Raw genomic sequence first — 17,583 nt, forward strand, 5'->3', positions numbered from 1 at the left:
GGATGGGGCTAAACTCAGTCATCCAAACAGAACCTATCCCAAGGCTTTCAGTTTCTAAGTAATCTCCCTTCTCTGTTCTTTGTATAGAAGACCATGGAGCTTTTTCTCTTTGTATTCAATATTTGACATACAAGTGTTCACATGTAAACTTGGGCATTAACCACTGAAAAATATGCCAGTGAAGAAACTAAGGTTTGTGGAGGCATGTTGATTTGGCCTCTTTTATCTTTTTATCACATTCAGACATATGTGACAAAAGGAATGGAAGAGAATCAAATATAATGAAGGCTCGTTACAGAGTCTTATACTTCCAGTATGCTCGTTAACCTTCGACTTGAGTGAAGCTGAGTAAAATAGCCTCCTTCCTAGTTGTAAAGGTTGGAGTTTGGGAGTGGGGTTCTTCTGAGTGAAAAAAATTTGCGTGTGAGTTAACTCTAGCAATGAATTCATCTTGAAAACCTTTTATGATTTCTCTACTTATATGAACACATGGTAGAAGGAGTGAGTTGGGCTTCTGTTTGGCTGCCCCTGGATGGTTCCTTAGGAGTTGGAATCATCTCTAACAGATCAATTCCTCCATCCCAGACAACTGGGCTCTTCTTTCTTAGAGAGTCTTCAGCATGTCCATGTTACCTAAAAAATCCAGGTGTGAAGTTATTATATGGGCTTGTTAGCCAGATACTTGAGGATTTCAGTGCATACTCCCTGCTCCATTTCTCCCCAGTAAGATAAAAACGAAAGGAAAAAGTGTGTAGGAGTTGCTGTCTGTCATTCAGCCTGTTGAGTCTCTTTTCTGGCCTGGGAGCATTGCATCTGCCTTTTGCAGAGGCAGAAATCCCTAATTGTGATGAGTGTACTTATCTTTCCCCAGGGAAAGCCATTTGGACTTTAGACCCACACTACTTATCCAACGGTACCCTGGCTGCCCCAGGCGTGGTGCTGCCAGACCTGGATGAAGATGGCATTAGAGATCTCGCAGTTCTGGCCATTGGGGAATTGCAGGTATGCGCCATGTTAGGTGGTCCTTGTCTCTTACAGGGCAAGTGTCAACTTTGGTCGTTTCCTAGTATCATTATTAGAAATGCTGCTTGAAACCTTCTCATTACAAGGGCTTAGGTTTAAATAAATTCTTGTGAGATTAAGTGAATAGATTACCATTATGAACCCATTTTCCAGGTCCCATTGACCGACATGGCAGAGCTTGGGAGCCAGATAGGTCTATGTTTGAATTCCTGCTCTACTGCCCTGTGGCCTTGGGCAAACCACAGAGCCTATCCCAGCCCTGGTTACTTCGTATGTAAAGCGGGGATGTTATTCTACTTGCAGGATGGTTATGAACATTAGAACTAACATATATGAAATGCCCAGAGTGGTGCCTGTTTTTCACCAAGTGTACATATTGTTGATTTTACTATGTATATTTAACTTTTATTGCAACTATAAAACAATGAGACAGACAGATAGAAAGCTCATAAGATATACATAGAAAAAAATTGTAAGTCAAACAAGTAATAACAACAGCAACCAAAGAAAGAGTTGTCGTTTAAGCTGTGCCTGCAGACTTTGGTTCTGGTACGGTGGTCCCTAAATTATGCTTCTCAATTATGCTTTGCTGGAACTCCAGTGACCTGGAACTAGTTATTCTCTGCACAGATAAAATAATAGTAGTTTTTTTTTTCTCCGTAAATCACAGGAAAGAATATATTAATGGATAGAATTATCTCAATTTTAAGTTTTTATTCCTGAAGCTTTTCTCAGAGCTCCTGTCAGACTTTCTCTTAGACTTTTTCTCAGACTATCTAGTGTGAGTCTGCCAGGAAAGGCTCGTGGACAGCAGTCAGTGAGGAATATCTGTGGGAAAATGTGGCTATCGATCGTTGTGCCTCATTTGATAGCTGATTTTAATTTTACTAGACCTTGTTGTGATTTTTGTAATGTATATATGGAATGGAGTTACAAAATCTGCCAGTAAAATTATTTAGAATGGAATTAAATCTATCAGTACTTTACGGTTTTCTGTTAAGAGCACCGTGAACTAACTCAGAGTACTCCACCAGTCACAAGTTTCAGGAGCCCTGCTCTAGTGCCTCAGACGATACTTTACGTTTGTGAGGTGAGAGAAAAGAAGATAGATAGTGAGGGATATTTCCGAAGGCTAGTCGCTTTTAGGGGTCCTTTCTGTTTGTTTTTCTTCAGCTGGTCTCAAAGTAGACTGAACCAAAATGTCAGGAATTCTTCACATAATCTTTTTTCATTCCAGTCACTGTGAATAAAGAGACCTGGGAGTAGGGAACATTTTAATGATTACATCCATCAGGGAGTGATTCTCAGAAGGTCCTAAAGTGGAAAGTATGGGGAGTTTCTTTTTTTTTTTTTTAATTTAATTTTATTTTATATTGGAGTATAGTTCATCTCCAATGTTGTGTTAGTTTCAGGTGTACAGCAGAGTGATTCAGTGATACATATATATTATATCCATTCTTTTTCAGATTCTTTTCCCATATAGGTTATTGGGTTTTTTTTAATCTTTATTGGAGTATAATTGCTTTACAATAGTGTGTTAGTTTCTGCTGTATAACAAAGTGAATCAGCTATATATATACATATATCCCCATATCCCCTCCCTCTTGCGTCTCCCTCCCTCCCACCCTCCCTATCCCACCCCTCCAGGTGGTCACAAAGCACTGAGCTGATCTCCCTGTGCTATGCGGCTGCTTCCCACTAGCTATCTGCTTTACATTTGGTAGTGTATATATGTCCATGCCACTCTCTCACTTCGTCCCAGCTTACCCTTCCCCCTCCCCGTGTCCTCAAGTCCATTCTCTACGTCTGCGTCTTTATTCCTGTCCTGCCCCCAGGTTCTTCAGAACCTTTTTTTTTTTTTTTTTTAAGATTCCATATATATGTGTTAGCATACGGTATTTGTTTTTCTCTTTCTGACTTACTTCACTCTGTATGACAGAACCTAGGTTCATCCACCTCACTACACATAGGGGAGTTTCTTTTTAAAGGAATTATGGTTGTTAGCAGAAGCATAGCAAGACATAGGAGAAGTGGTGGGTTCAGAGCAGTGGCTTCATCTTCATACTGACTTTTCTGACCTCTATACCAGCAAAAAAAGAACCTGAGGGACGTGTCTGCTCCGAGCAGCAGATGTGGTAGGAGGAGTGAGAGGTATTAGGCCTATGATACAGAGGGGTGGCATTCTTAGATCTGGGGCTGGAGTGAGGCAGGCCTGGGACACCTAGACACGGTTGGGGTTAGAGGACAGATCTGGGCTAGCATGTCAGTGGGAAGGGACCTCAGAGGCCGTGAAGTTAACCCCCGCACACTGTGCTCCAGTCGCTGATACACTGTTCCAGATACATTGGCACCCATTCCCTCTGAGTCCTCAGGCTGATGGCAATAGTGTGCATTTGTGAGGCAGTCCATTTTGTTCTTGGCCCACTCTAGAAAATTCTTATTGGTGAGAAATCTGCTTTCTCATAGCTTCCATTCATGGTGCCGGCTTCAGCTCCATAGAATACTCTGAATGAATCTAATCCTCTTTCTACATGAAAGCCCTTTTGCTGGAAGCCTGGTCCCTCTAAAGCCTGCTATTCTCAAGGCTAAACAGTCCCAATTTCTCATACTGTTCCTCATGCAAAATGATCCAGACCCCTCTCTTTCTTGATGTCTTTCTTTTTTCACTATACTTTGTCCATATCTCTTTTATAATATGGTACCCATAAATGAAAACAGTATTCTATTTGTAATATAACCAGTTATATCAACATAAGGAAATTGTTGCTTCTTTTGATATAGACTCTGTATATCTATAAGTGCAGCCAAAGGCTGTGATAGCCTTTCTAAGAATCAGTTTTTGTTTATAACCCGTTAAAATACCCACGTCTTTTTTCCCTACTTCTTTCATTTTTTTTCTTCCAGTTTTATTGAGATATAATTGGCATACAGCACTGTATAAGTTTAAGGTGTACAGCATAATGATCTGACTTACATACGTCATGAAATGATGACCACAGTAAGTTTAGTGAACATCCATTATCTCGTATTGATACAAAATTAAAGAAATAGAAAAAAATTTTTCCTTGTGATGAGAACTCTTAGGATTTACTCTCTTAACTTTTGTATATAATGTACAGCAGTGTTAATTATGTTTATCATGTTGTGCATTGTATCCCTAGTACTTATTTATCTTATAAGTGGAAGTTTGTACCTTTTGACTGCCTTCATCCAATCCTCCCTCCTACCCCCCCTCCCTCTAGTAACCACAAATCTTATCTCTTTTTCTATGAGTTTATTTGTTTTTGAAGTATAACTGACCTACAACACTGTGTTAGTTCCTGGTGAACAACTTACTGATTTGTTATTTCTATACATTTCAAAATGATCACCACGATAAGTCTTGTTACCATAAAATACCCACGTCTTAATTAATGGCCTAATCTTTTCTTCCAGATTTTGACCCATCTTCTAGTCTAAGACTTTCTGGAATTTTGAGTTTATCAATCAAACAGCATATTACCTATCGCTCTCAGCTTTGTGATAAACTTGAATTCTGTTCATTCAGGTCTTTGATAAGAATGATGAATAGGAATGAGATAATAGCTGGGTGCTGTGACATTCCACTGAAACCTCCCTCTGGGTTGGCATTGGCCCTTTCTCGGGGTACACTGAGAACCACATTTCTTTATCTTGTCCATAAGAATCCATGATGATAAACTCTGTCAAAAGCTTTACTGAAGTCAAGATATCGATGTAGTCCTTATATTTCCCAACCAGTGACTCTATTCCCAAAAGAAAATCCTCCAGCGCAGGGGTTGGCAAACTATGGCCTGCAGTTTGTTTTCATAAAGTTTTATTGGGACGCAGTCACGCCTGCTCATTCATGTATTATCTATGGCTGCTCTCACGCTCGAGTGGCAGAGTGGAGTAGCTGCTACGGAAACCATCTGGCTGGCAAAACGTAAAATACTTACTGTCTGGCACTTCACAGAAAAGGTTTGCTGATCTCTGCTTGATGGTGAGGTTGATAGTGGCCAGGCCAGATGTGTATGTCATGATGGGAGCACACTGCTTGCGCTGATTCTCCTGGGACCAAATGTTACTGGGGATTTCTGGGTGTGGGGGTAGAGACCGGGGGTCGGCTCTACTCTGTTTAGCTCTAGGCTAGAGTTCTTTGCCTCAGGAGACTGCTTGTCAGCAACAGCTGTGCTTCGGAGAACTTGCCCGAGCTACCATCTAACAAGGGAATGGGGCATTTGCCCCACTTTCTAACTTCCAGGGAAGTAGAACGAAGTGGGCTTGGCTTTGGGCTTTCCAACTTTGGGAGGTGTTTCTGACCTCTTAGCTAATGAGGAAGCAATGACTATCTAGAGAAACGATTTGATTCGGAAACGATAAGTCTTCTATGGACTCAACCCCCGTCTTTCACTTCGTCAGCCAGATCTGTGCTTTCTGCTGGTGTCTGGCCGGACAGGGAGTCCCGTGGGCCGACCCGTGAAGTACAACATCGTGGGAGTGGGGAACCTGATCGGCCCTCAGGTTTACATCACCACCAGCGGGGCTGCCTACATCCTGTTTGGCTTTGGTAAGAAGCAAGGCTCATTTTTGCTACTGTCCCCATGGGTGTACGGTGAGGCCTCCCTGTGTGACGAAGAGAAAGCCTGGAGTCAGAAAGCCTCGAGTCACTGGCACCAGCCCTCTGTCACCTCCTCTGCCCGGGCCCCCTGCCGCAGGGCACTCACTCTTCTCCAACGAGAAGCTCTGCCCATCCCCCCCACTCGTTCCCTTCTGGGCCGGGCGGGCTGTGTTGGACCCATCCACCTGCCCAGGCTCTGGGTCTCTCGCTCCCATCCTCACCCTGGAAAAGTGCTGTAAAGTTCACCTTCTCCGTGTTGGTTCTTCTGTGCTGCTAGGAAATATCCAGGCTGTCGCCCTGCGGGACATTTTTGTTCAGGCCCAAAATCGAGACAGCTTACCACCTTCCCTGCAGATAGACGAGCCTGAGTGGGAGAGGCGGAGATCCATCAACCTGTCAGAGCTCATTGACATTTACAGGTGGGCAGCGATCTGGCCCCGTCACAGTGAGACCAAGTCATTGGCTGGGCTGGTGAACACGTGGGCAGAGGTTTGGGGGGGAAAACAGTGCTGGCCTTCATATACCACCTTCTGATCTGGTTAAGGGGAGTTACAAGTGCTCTTCTCTTGGTGACATAAAGCGTTGACGTCTACGTGTGGGTGCCCGTGGCGTGTGATCACTTCGCACGTAGGCGGCGAAGAAGGATATTCGTTTGGCGTGGCAGTCAGAGCAGGGCAGGGTGAGACTGGGGAACCTCAGGTAGGGAGGTAGATTGATTTAACACAACTGCTTGTAAAACGGTGCGGAAGGATCGGCCTTGCTCTTCGCCCGTATTTTTCTCTTAGTTGAAAAATCACTTTGGCAGAAGCAAGGGCAGCATCCATGAAATCTTATTTTTTTTTTTCTTGTTTATTTCTTAACTAAAAGCATGTTGTTTGTTATCTACCGTGGATTCTACTCATTTCACCCCAGGCCTGGGTAATAATTGTCTTCGTTCTTTTCCTCCCAGAAGCTTCAAATCATTTTCTAGCATTTTCTTAGGCAGTATCGCATTGTGTCAGTGCATTTGACAGATGTTAGAGTAGTCCCGGTTGTACAGAGGGAGAAGTAATTGGATGAAGTGTATGGCGTGAGCAGCTGTCCGAGCTGAATGACAGTTTCAAGCATCCTGTCCCGACCTCCGTCTCCTTCCCTGCCACTGTCCTCAGCTCTGTTCTGTTTCCCAGAGCATCCAGCGTGAGATGCACTTCTCCTGTCAGTTCCTTCTGAACTTGCCTGAATTTTCTAGGGCTCCTTGGTTTCTAAAGAAACCAAGAAAAGGAGATTCAACTGCAATTGCAGAGTGCCCTGCTTGACAAGACACTGGTGGAAGACAAATGCGAGGGTCTATACAAACACGTACGCCGAGAGGAAGAGCCAAAATAAGCAGGGCAGGAATCTCATCCAAGCCTGAGGCTAACTGTCGGGGTCTTGTTTAACGCAGTGATGGGGTGGAGCTCCTCCAGGTGGTGAAGGTGCCGGATTCCAACAGCAGCAACCTCCTGATCACAACCAGACAAGGCCTCGTCCTGCTTCAGGGGCAAAATCTCACACCTTCCTGGACCTTGAGCCTCCAAGGCCTGCGCAGGTGGGCAGTGTGCTTTCTGTTCCACTTGCCCGCGTTTCAAAATCGCCCGGAATGATTGCTTGATATCTGGGGCTAGTGCAAGGGAAGGGGGCGGGAAGGAGTTAGGGTCTCCTCTTTTTCTCCTTTACTTCTAATCACTCACGTTGTTCTCACTTGCAGCCAGCCTACTCCTGGGTATTTCACGGATGATGAGACGTTAGACTTCCTCCTGCAGATACCGAATGGAGTTGGGATGAAAAAGGTAAAACCTGGGGACTCCAGATCAGTCAAAACATATATCCAGTGTAAACTTGGTGTCCAGCCCTGCGCTAGGCATCGTGAGAAATAAAAAGAACCTAAAATATGGTCTCTTCCTTCAAAGAGCTCCAAGTCTAGCTGAATGGATAAAATGAAAAGTCACAATGCAGTGCTAAACTCTACAGCATCAGAAGCTTTTCTAGCTGCCCTCCTTCCTATGCAGGAGTTCCTTCTGGATTCTCAATGTACAGGAGCCTTCTGAAGTCTCTTGATGGGGAAAGGCAGGTATACATAAATGTACTACTTCAGTACACATACTCTTAGATTTCACAGAAGGTGGGCTAGCCGGGGTGGCTGGGCTGTTACGGAGGACTTCATGAAGGCGGAAAAGGTGAGCAGAGCCTTGCCGCTGAACTGCGTTTCTAGAGGAGGGTGGTCAGGCAGGCAGGGGCAGGAGCTCCAGCTCCCTGAGATAGACGGTAAGGTGTGTTCCAAGGACACAAATAGGTCGTTCTGATTTTATGTCAAGTTGTATATTGTGAGGATTTAATGACTGGATAGACAGTTTTCATTCCTTTAACATTACAGGTGGAATTCGAGTTTTTAAAATTTCCTTTTTTTTATAATCGACTGAGCGTTTTGGTTTATCTTCAGCGTGAAATATGTATTTATATACGATTGTACCCTGTTCCCTGAGAGTGACTTCAACAAACACTTAATCACTGCCTCTCATGTATGCCAGGTTCTGTGCCAGGTGCGCAGATGATGGCTGTGGAGACACAGCGTCAATGGGAACAAGCCACTGCCTCGTGTGGTTCAGTCACCGGGGTGCCTGTACCTCGTATGTCGTGGTAAGTGCTGGAACGGAAGTTCGCACGATGCCACAGGGACGTGGGGAGCAGATGGAGTGAAGGGTGTCAAGAGATGCTTCCCATCGGTTGGGGGTTAGATGTGCAGAGTCACGAGAGCAGGGAAGAGGTTTGCTGGATGGATATAGGAGGCTGGGCAGAGGGGCCTTCCTAACAGAGCGGTCAGGACGCGCTCAGCTGGTGGAGGGCCTGAAAGCCAGGCTGCGGAATTCAGATGAGGCGTAGAGCCTAGGGTTATTTAGTCATGGGTAGGGGACAGATCCGAGTACACAAGTACCACTTCGGGGAGAGTCTTCCAGCAGTGCTAGACAGGAAGGAAGCAGTGTCTGAGTGTGTTTCAAAGGTAATTCAGGTAGAGACTGACATGTCCGTTGGCTTTCCCAGCAGGATGAAGGAAGAAGGGTACAAAAGGGGTTTAGTCCCTGACTTATTGGTGACCTTGGGCAGATGACACAGTCTCACCCAGCTGTAGTTTCTGCATCTGTGAAACGGGAGTAATAAGACCACTTGCCTTCATAGGGTTGTCGTGACAGTTAAATGGAATAATACGTGTCACTGGCTAAAGTGTTTTAGTGCAGTGTCTCTAGACTTCTTTTCTCCCCGAGACTAATGAAGGGAATCTTGGGCTGCTAACCTGCTTCCTCTCTGCTTGCTCTCGGCGAAGCAGAGTCTGATCCTGGGCAGAGAACGGCAGGCCCAGGACGCTGGGGGCGCAGGGAAGGGATTGTCGAAGGAGGTGCAGGGCAGAGACACTGAGGACAGAGGCCGTGGAGATGCTGGGGCTGGAGGTGATGGGGGAGTTTCTCGGGGATTTTGGCAAAGGAGAGGCTGTTTTGTTCTAGAACTGTGCGGTGTGAGGTATTTGGGGTGACAGGAGATACAAGTGTTGCCGGGGATTATAAATCTAATCCCCTTAATTATCCCTTGAGAGATGCAACTAAGGAGTGAATTTTTCTCTTAATTTTATGTTTTTGTGCCTGTTCAGACTATGCTCTTTTAAATTTGAGACTCCCTTTGGGCTGAGCTGCACCTGCCAGGACGCACAGGACAGAGTCAAACTTGTAAAGCTTTTAGCTCGGGGGACGGGACAGAGCTGTCGCCGAATCATGTTCCCCGTAATCGTGGCAGCTGCATCGCTGGAGGGAAGGGACGAGGGTCGGGTTTCAGCCCCTCCACGGTGGGATGGTTGCTCCATCCAGGACTGTCCCGAACGCAGAATAATCGGCGTCACTTCCTGTCCCTGAGCCTCCATCCCCTCATCTGAGGACGCGAGGAGGCCTAGATGATTTATAATGTCCCTTCCCACCTGGGAAGGCTGCAGTCCTTTAGACTCTATCTAGGGTCCTGGGCCTAGTTGCTATTTAACGCTCTCTGAACACCCCGTTGTTTGCATCTGGTAAGCTCCGCCTGTTAATGTATGTGTTATTTGCATGTCCATGGGTTTTTGTTTGGGTGTGCCTGTGTTTTCCGCTGTCTCTCTGAGGATGGCCTGTACTCACCATCTTCTCTTCTGCAGGTGATGGTGGTGGATGGGGCCTCTGGCCTGGTCGCTTGGAGTTACAGCGTTCCGTGTCACATGGAAGAAACCCCAGCCACCTCAGCAGCCGCTGTGGACCAGAAGTCTGTCTTCCTCTTCTGGGCTGAAGGGCTGTCAGCTGCATCGCCCAATCCTGTGAGTGAGCCTGGGAGGGCCCCTGTGTCGCTTCGTCAGATGGCAGCAGCTCCCGGGGCTGACTGGGTCCGGAGGTGTTATTAGACCAGCCGCGCTTCCAAGCAGTTATGGGTAGAGACGAAACAGCCCTCAGGTGGGCAGGGCAGGAACCTGCTTCCTTCTGAGCTGTGCTCTGTCTGCTCTGCCTTTGCGCTGAGCAGCGAAAGCTGACAACGGCTCCCAGCTACTGGCTCCATGACAGTGGGAGGCGTAGGTAGAGGGTGAAGTCTAGACTCATATTAACAGCTGATTCCTATGTGCTGCAGGTGCTGAAGAGAAATAACCATGCCTGGTCTGCAGTGGGCAGGGAGGGTTTCATGGGGGCTGAGGCTGGGCTTTGAGGTGAATAAGCTGAGATTTCGGAAATGGGCGGGGCCGCAGGGTGGCAAAGCAGAGGGGGGGGGGACGCTGGGCTGAAGGTGAGGGTTCACCTGGGGGATCACGGGAGAGAAGCTCCGATACACGGAAGGCAGGTTTGAGAATGTCTTAAATGCTGTCCTGCAGCACTTTAACGGGGTTGAGGGGGCACGGGGCCACCTCTACAAGGTGCCTGGGGATTTTGAGTAAGACTCACCCTGATTGAGTCCAGTTAAACACAGCTGACCAGCACCTACTGTGTGCCAGGGACCTCGGGGTAAACTAGGAAGAGTGCTGCCCGCTGCAGGAGAAGATGGACGGTCCCTGGCGATCGGGTGGCCTGACAGAGGGGGAGTCCTGCGTTCATCAGCCCTGTGCTCTAGGACTTAACTTTTTTGGGCCCCATGCTCTTTATCCGTTAATGAAGATGCTAACATGGTCCCTTGCTTTCGGATCAGATTTCCGTAAATGGTTGTCCTAACTCTGCGGTTCCCTGACACGTGAATGTGGGCAATCTATCTAACATTTAACTTCCTGGTTTCCTCCTTTAATAAAATGAGGGGCTCGGATCAGATGACTCTCAAATGTAAGTGTCTATAAATGACCACAAAACAAAGGCATATTACCAATGCTGTAATAGAGGTGCACATAGGAAGTTCAGATGGAAGCACAAAGGGAGGGGGGTAGTCATTTTGTTGGGGGCGATTAGGGAGCTTTTCTTGAAAGAGGTGGCATCGAGTTGGGGACCTCCGGACAAGAAGTGTTTTAATGTGTGGAAATGGGCTCACGAGGAAGACGTCTAAGGGGGAATAAGATTGGCCAAGGTCAGGTAAAGTCAAGTGAAGCATGTGCTTGTTTCACAGACGTTCTTGGAGCGTGGGGTGCATAGGCATATAATCGTAGGAGGCTAAGGAAGGCACATGGGGGTTGAAAGGCATAAGACCTTGGTTTTCACGCTAAGGAGTTTGGGCACCATGCCATAGGCAGTGAGGAGGGAGTTGGGCTATTTTCTTGTCATGTTAGCTGAGCTGGTGCTGGGACCCTGAGGTGTGTGGGAAAGCCCTCTTCTGCCCTGTGACAGTGGTGGGAGCGCACCGCGAGCTTCCCGCACACGTGTCCCCTCCCCTGCTGACAGTGTGGAAGCAGGGCTGACACTCTCACTTCAGTTGTGTCGAGCGGGGGCTACTCTTCATTGTGGTGTGCGGACTTCTCACTGAGGTGGCTTCTCTTTGTTAGAGAGCACGGGCTCTAGGCGTGCGGGCTCAGTAGATGTGGCACACGGGCTCAGTAGTTGTGGCTCGCGGGCTCTAGAGCGCGGGCTCAGTAGTTGTGGCGCACAGGCTTAGTTGTTCCGTGGCATGTGGGATCTTCCCGGCCCAGGGCTCGAACCCATGTCCTCTGCATGGGCAGGCGGATTCTCAACCACTGTGCCATCAGGGAAGTCCCTGATGTGCATTTTTTTCTGCCGTCGGGGGTCAGGAGATTGACACTCAGGCCTTGGAATTTTTATTTTACGATTAGTGAGTTCTGTTTGGTCCATTCCTGTTTATTTCAGGAACAGATAAGATCTTTGTGATTTTTTTTTAGCCTGACTCTTGCGATTGGCTTCAATATCCAGTGAAAGCAAATGTCTTTGGCTCAATATTTTTTTTTATATGCAGATTTTGCCTCCACGAAGCCCCCTGCCTGCTGTCGGGGAAGAACTTGTTCCTAATACTCCATTGGCACCAGACTGCGAGGGCCCCCATCAGTTTCTCTCCTGGGGCATGCCCATTTCCTTTCTTCCTTTCTTTTTCTCATGAGGGAGAAAGCATTTTCTAGCTCTAGTGGTTTGAAGAAGTTAGTGTTTAATCAGTGTTTTCAGCTCTTTGAAATGACATGTCTCTCGTATGTGGGAGTTTCTCTCAGACACACCCTCATAGTTGGGATTGCAGGGGATGAGTGATCACCACCGTCTCCACCACCCTTTCATCTGAGTGACATTGTACGCTGGTGTGTGGACTGACCTTTGCTCTCACTGTTGCTTGTTGTCAGGATGTCGTCCCGGGAACCGAGCCACCCAGCCTTCACCACCTGTACCTCCTGCATCCAGCCTTCCCCTCCATTCTTCTGGATCTGGCCAACGCCACCGGCACCGTGACAGCTTCAGAGGGTAAGTCCCGGGGACGGTGGGGTCTGTGTACACAGAGGAGGGGAGGGGATGTGCTGGCCGTGGTGAGGGTGACTCCGTCGTCCCACCGAGGGGAGGGTGTGTGCCTGCAGATGACGGCAGGACGCGTGTGCCGAGCTGCTCCCACGCATTTCCCCTGGTGGCCCTGGTGCCCGGGGCCATCGCCTGAGAGCGCCCTCTGGGGGCAGCACCCGGCTCACGGGGTGAGGACCCCCAGCCTCCAAACATGCTGGAAGCTGCGGGGCAGTGTTGTCCCATCCCCAAGGGTCCACGGAGCTAATGTTTCAGCAGGTGTTTGCTCAGCATCAGCCATACACCAGGCGCTGTGCCCGGGGCTGGCAATACAAATCAGACTAGTTTCTCGACCTTGTAGGAGCTTAGGACCTGGAATTCACCGCAAAGGATAAAGCAGAGGCAGGATGTTTCCTCAGGGCATTCGTTTAGGCTCAGTAGAGACTTTCTTTGGACTAAAGTGCACATGACCATCGCATAGAAACTGGCGCCAGGAGTAAAAGGGAAAAAGGAAAATCACCCGTAATCTGACCGCTCATAACCGCCGTTAACATTTGGAAGTGTTCTACTTTATATGTGCATCTAAATAATATCACAGAGCAAAACTGGGATCACATCTTAGAGACCTGTAATGCAAAGCCCTGGAAAGTCGGCCACCGCAGCTGGTCTGGGATCGTCCGATGGTCCCTTCCTTGGAGGGTCCCGTCCCACACTGGCCTCTGGGAGTCTGCAGTCCTGCTGGGGCCGGCCAGGCCGGCCATGGTTCCTTTCTTCACTTCTTTTCCATATTCCCTTGCCATTCAGAGACTTGCTGTCTCCTTACAAACTCGTTTGCCTTGAAGGTGAGGTTGGTGCTGTGGCTGTGGGCCCACTGGGCTGCACTGGGCAGAATAGCTCATCTGGAACCTGCAGGCACTCCTGCCCACTGGCTTTGTGCGCAGCAGGGCCGCGGTGGGGAGGCGTGAGTTTGCAAAATCCTGTGACTGGACCTAAATGACCTCTTTTTCAATAGTAGCATAAATTATTATTCAGTGAACGTTACGTAATGGTAATTAAGAATCGAGACCATTTTTATTACAATACCTGGTTTATAGATGAGGCAAAATAAACACTGGCTGTGTACATAGCTTATGCCACCAGGTACTGACAGTCTAGGAATTCTCAGAATTTCTAGTTTGTTGTACTCACTTTTCTACCAAGTTGTCGCCACAGTTGGCCATTCCTCTCACTTCCTGATCTGGGGCTTTCTTAGAAATAGCTTCGGAGAAGCACAGGTACAGAGGCTGAGAATTTGCTGCTTTGCACCCCTGGGTACCCATTGTCTAGTCAGTGCCTTGCGTTGATCAGGTGCCCAGTAAACTTCTATGAATTAGCGAAGGAGGAAATGAGTGAATGAATCCAGTTGCCGAACCAAACCACTCTCCTGTTAGCTGAAGTTTTCTGTCCTTTTTAACTGCTCTTGTTTTTGTCTTTCCTCAGTTGGGATCAACGACCTCTGGAAAGATGCCTTTTATGTTACCAGGACAACAGGGCCAAGCTCTGAAGGGCATCGAGCACCCCTGGTGGTCAGCAAGCTTAGTCTGCGGTGGGCACTGATGGAGGGCCAAGTGGTCCAGCTAAGGGAGACCACCCCCAAAATTGGCCGCGGGGAGCTGCGAAGATTCCTCTCTAGGATAAAGTTCGTTGACTCTCCCTACCAGGTGAAGAGCTTGTGAAAGAAATGTTTGGTTACTACTGAGGGTTGAAGACACATACTACCAACCCCGAGTCTGCTCTTTAGAAGATTTGGGGAGTGGGAGCCTTCTCGAGTAGCCGGGTATCAGGAAACAATTATTTTCAACCAGTGTTATTTTGTAAGGGTACTTCATGACCGTGAACTACTACTCAGTTGTTTTGAGCTGGAAATGGTACCATCTCTCTTAGGAGACATTTGGAAGTGTGGGCTTCTGGCTTTTACTGTTACTCCTGGCCTTTCCTGGGTAAGGGCTCGTTGTGCCAGCATTGTGCAGGGCTTGTGGCAGTTACATACCACAAAGAATTATCTTGCTCAAGATGCAACCCTCCCTCCCACTCCTCTGAAAATACTACGGTCTAGTTCAATGTTCAAGAGTGTATCATGGAAAAAGATAAAGTCTCTGGGCCTTTCTGGAGGGACACTTACAAACCACTGGGGCTAGACAAAAGCACAGGAAAATAGAGGGATATTCTGACATTTAGGGTCCCTCCATGTCTCTACCGTGAAAAAAATTAAAGTCATTGATACTTGCACTTTTCTCCCTAGATCTAGGCTGCTGGACTCTTCAGTTTCAGAAGAAGTGAACTGAATGGTACCGTCTCTCTCCAGCTGGAGAGGACGACTTCTGTCACCCACTCCACCACCTCTGCGTGAAGGTTGCCAAACACTTTGGAAGGCACTTGGAGGCCTTGGATAACAGCACGATCCGTTTGGCTGGGGTGCTGCCCTTCCAACCCCCTAATTAACCCCTCCTAGGTGTTCTGTGTGGATAGTTTGGAAATGTGAATCTTGTGTTATTTTTTGTGTGTCTAATTTATGAACCCTTGCTGGGAAATTCCAGTGAAGTCCTTCCCTGCAACATTTTGTTGTGTGTTACGCCCTGATTGTGTATCTCTTGGTGTGGTGATGAAACCTTCTCTAGATAAGTATGTCCTAAGCTCCAGGGACCCAGGTTCTCATCCGTCCGAAACACATCTGGTTGGTTTGGGCCTCTTGAGACTCCCAGATAGCCTACCTCTGACTCGGAGGGCCCCTCAGCATTTCTCCCCTCCGTCTCCCCCTACCTGTACCTTGGCTGCGGTAGCAAGAAAGACTGACACGGGGGTGGTGCGGGCCACCCAGAATCCTCTTCTCTTCCTTGTTTTGTGGCTCCTGTCTCCTCTCTCCTCACATGTTCCTTTGCTCTGTATTCAGTGACCATAACAATAACCCTGTTCCTATCAGAAGGGGAGCAGGAGAAGTTTAAACGCCCCACCTCTGACAAGGTCCATAGGTTATGACATGGTTCGGGTGGTTCCTCCAGTCATGACTGTTCCTACCGTGGTCACTTCAGACGTGCTTAGGTGTGCACCGTCCACAGCTTAGAGGAAAACTCAAGTCAGGAATGCCTGAGGCTGGCGGCCTCATCCCCTTTATCTCCACCCTGCTTTCTCAGCACCTTTTCCTAGTGGGCGTCCTCCTTTCTGCCTCTCATTTTGCTCTCTTTTATTCAGGGATATTTTTGCTTTGCTTGCATGAGAGCAAAGCTGTTTCTGGACTTTGGCTCCTTGAGTCCAGCATGCAACCATTCTGCCCTGTACCCTCCCTTCCTTGTAGAGCCTTTGAAGCAGAGTATTTTGAGAATATGTCTGTGTAAATACTATAGCTTTTATGAATGGAGTAGTTCTTTGCGATTACCTCCAGAGCTTGCTTCTTCCTTCTTCTGTATGGATATGTTACTTTATCAGGTTCTCCCCTAAACTTCTAGGTCATTGTTTCTATTTTGAGAAAATGTCTATGTAAATACTATAGCTTTTATAAATGGAGAAGTTCTTTAGAATTATCTCCAGAGCTTATTTCTTCCTTCTTCTGTATGAATATGTTACTTTATCAGGTTCTCCCCTAAACTTCTAGGTCATTGTTTATATAACAGAGAATCGCTGTTCTTCTCGAATAATTTTGATAGGTCATCCCTGAGTGCACTCAGGTTCTCTCTTTACTTGAGCCCGTGTCTTTTTAGATTGTGTTACTAAAGAGATTCCAGAAAATCGGGATGCCAGATTTAAAAGGGTATGTCTGAATTGCCCATTGGTAGGCATTGTGATGTAAAGGAAGGTTGGTAGCCAGAGCTGTAAGCAGGCATGTTGCCTGGCCTGGAGACTGGCCTCGCCAGGTTTCTGCCCCCTTCCCGCCCCCCGCCCCGCCGCCTGAAGTCCCTGAAAGCAAATTTGCTTTCAACACTTTGGAAGGCACGTGTGGGTCCAGCTTATTGTGAACTTGGGAGAACAATTAGGAGACGCCCAAGAGTATGGGATTGATTCCAGATTCACTTCTAGGGTTTGAATCTGCCTGGGTAGAAGGGCGTAGGATCTAGTTCAGTCTAATAGAGAATTCTAAGGACTGATTCATAGTCAACCGAATACCTGAAGCCTGAGTGGCGGCCTGGGCTGGGCCACCTCGTTCTCTACCACATGGAGGCTTTCAGAGCTGCCAGCCACTTTAGGCAGGAGTCAAATGCCAAGTTGTTTACAGAGGATCTGGTTTGGGAGGACTGTTTGGGGCAGGAGACTATATTTATGCTGGGTGAGTCCCAGAAATACCTAAGCAGCAGCTAGGAAAACAGCGTCCCTAAATTCTTTGTGGTGTGTTTGCAGACTAGCTTCACATAGATTGTTTGGTCTCTGACCGGTTTGAATCTCTCTTGCTGAACACAGGACGCAAGCTCTAGGTTTCTTCTTCCTCCTGCAGCCAGTATAGGGGGAGTAAGTGGTGGCCGAAGATCGAGGAAGCTTCACCTGATCGGTGTGGGTGCTGGTCTCTTGTCAGATGTGTCCCTAAACTTCCTTCTCCTCGCAGGCAACCCCCCAGCCAGACGTCAAAGATAGGAGGCGCTCCTCTCTTTCGGGGTTGCCAGCGGAGCCAATCACGCACTACTTAGAAAGAGTATTGACTCCAGTGAATGCCAGGGTGTTCCTTCTCCCACTCTCTCCTCTTTCCTTCCCGTACAAGCCCTCTACCCTAGACGACATCCTCCCCACCCCCAGAGGGACTCTGCTGCCCCATCTAGTGTGGTTGCCCCCCCGCCCTCGAATGTGAATGGCCGCCCTTATTGCCTGTGTTAAAGAAGAGCCAGCTGGTACGATGTCAGGAAGCGCTGTTTAAAATGTGAATCGTTACCGAACAAATAAACACTGTGTATAGGAGCGTACGTGTGTGCTGTTCTCATTCTTCTCAGCCGTCGAGGATGGTGGGTGTTCCCTGACGGAAAAGAGAAAGGGCGAGTGGATAGATGCACTGGTCGCTGG

The 17,583-nt window shown here is 47.8% G+C and overlaps 1 protein-coding gene across 1 annotated transcript in view; it reads left to right on the top strand.

The window, feature by feature from the left end:
* Nucleotides 1-17,486, top strand: part of FAM234B (family with sequence similarity 234 member B) — a 36,131-nt gene extending 18,645 nt beyond the window's left edge. Inside the window, exons 5-13 of the mRNA XM_059935344.1 lie at nt 872-1,002; nt 5,443-5,590; nt 5,919-6,060; nt 7,065-7,208; nt 7,368-7,449; nt 9,831-9,986; nt 12,417-12,534; nt 14,044-14,264; nt 14,846-17,486. Of these exons, the coding sequence (XP_059791327.1) occupies nt 872-1,002; nt 5,443-5,590; nt 5,919-6,060; nt 7,065-7,208; nt 7,368-7,449; nt 9,831-9,986; nt 12,417-12,534; nt 14,044-14,264; nt 14,846-14,851 (1,148 nt within the window). The 3' untranslated portion in view covers nt 14,852-17,486. The remainder of the gene's footprint in view (nt 1-871; nt 1,003-5,442; nt 5,591-5,918; nt 6,061-7,064; nt 7,209-7,367; nt 7,450-9,830; nt 9,987-12,416; nt 12,535-14,043; nt 14,265-14,845) is intronic.
* Nucleotides 17,487-17,583: the final 97 nt, after the last annotated feature.

Source organism: Balaenoptera ricei, chromosome 10, assembly GCF_028023285.1.
Source record: "Balaenoptera ricei isolate mBalRic1 chromosome 10, mBalRic1.hap2, whole genome shotgun sequence".
NCBI lineage: Eukaryota > Metazoa > Chordata > Mammalia > Artiodactyla > Balaenopteridae > Balaenoptera > Balaenoptera ricei.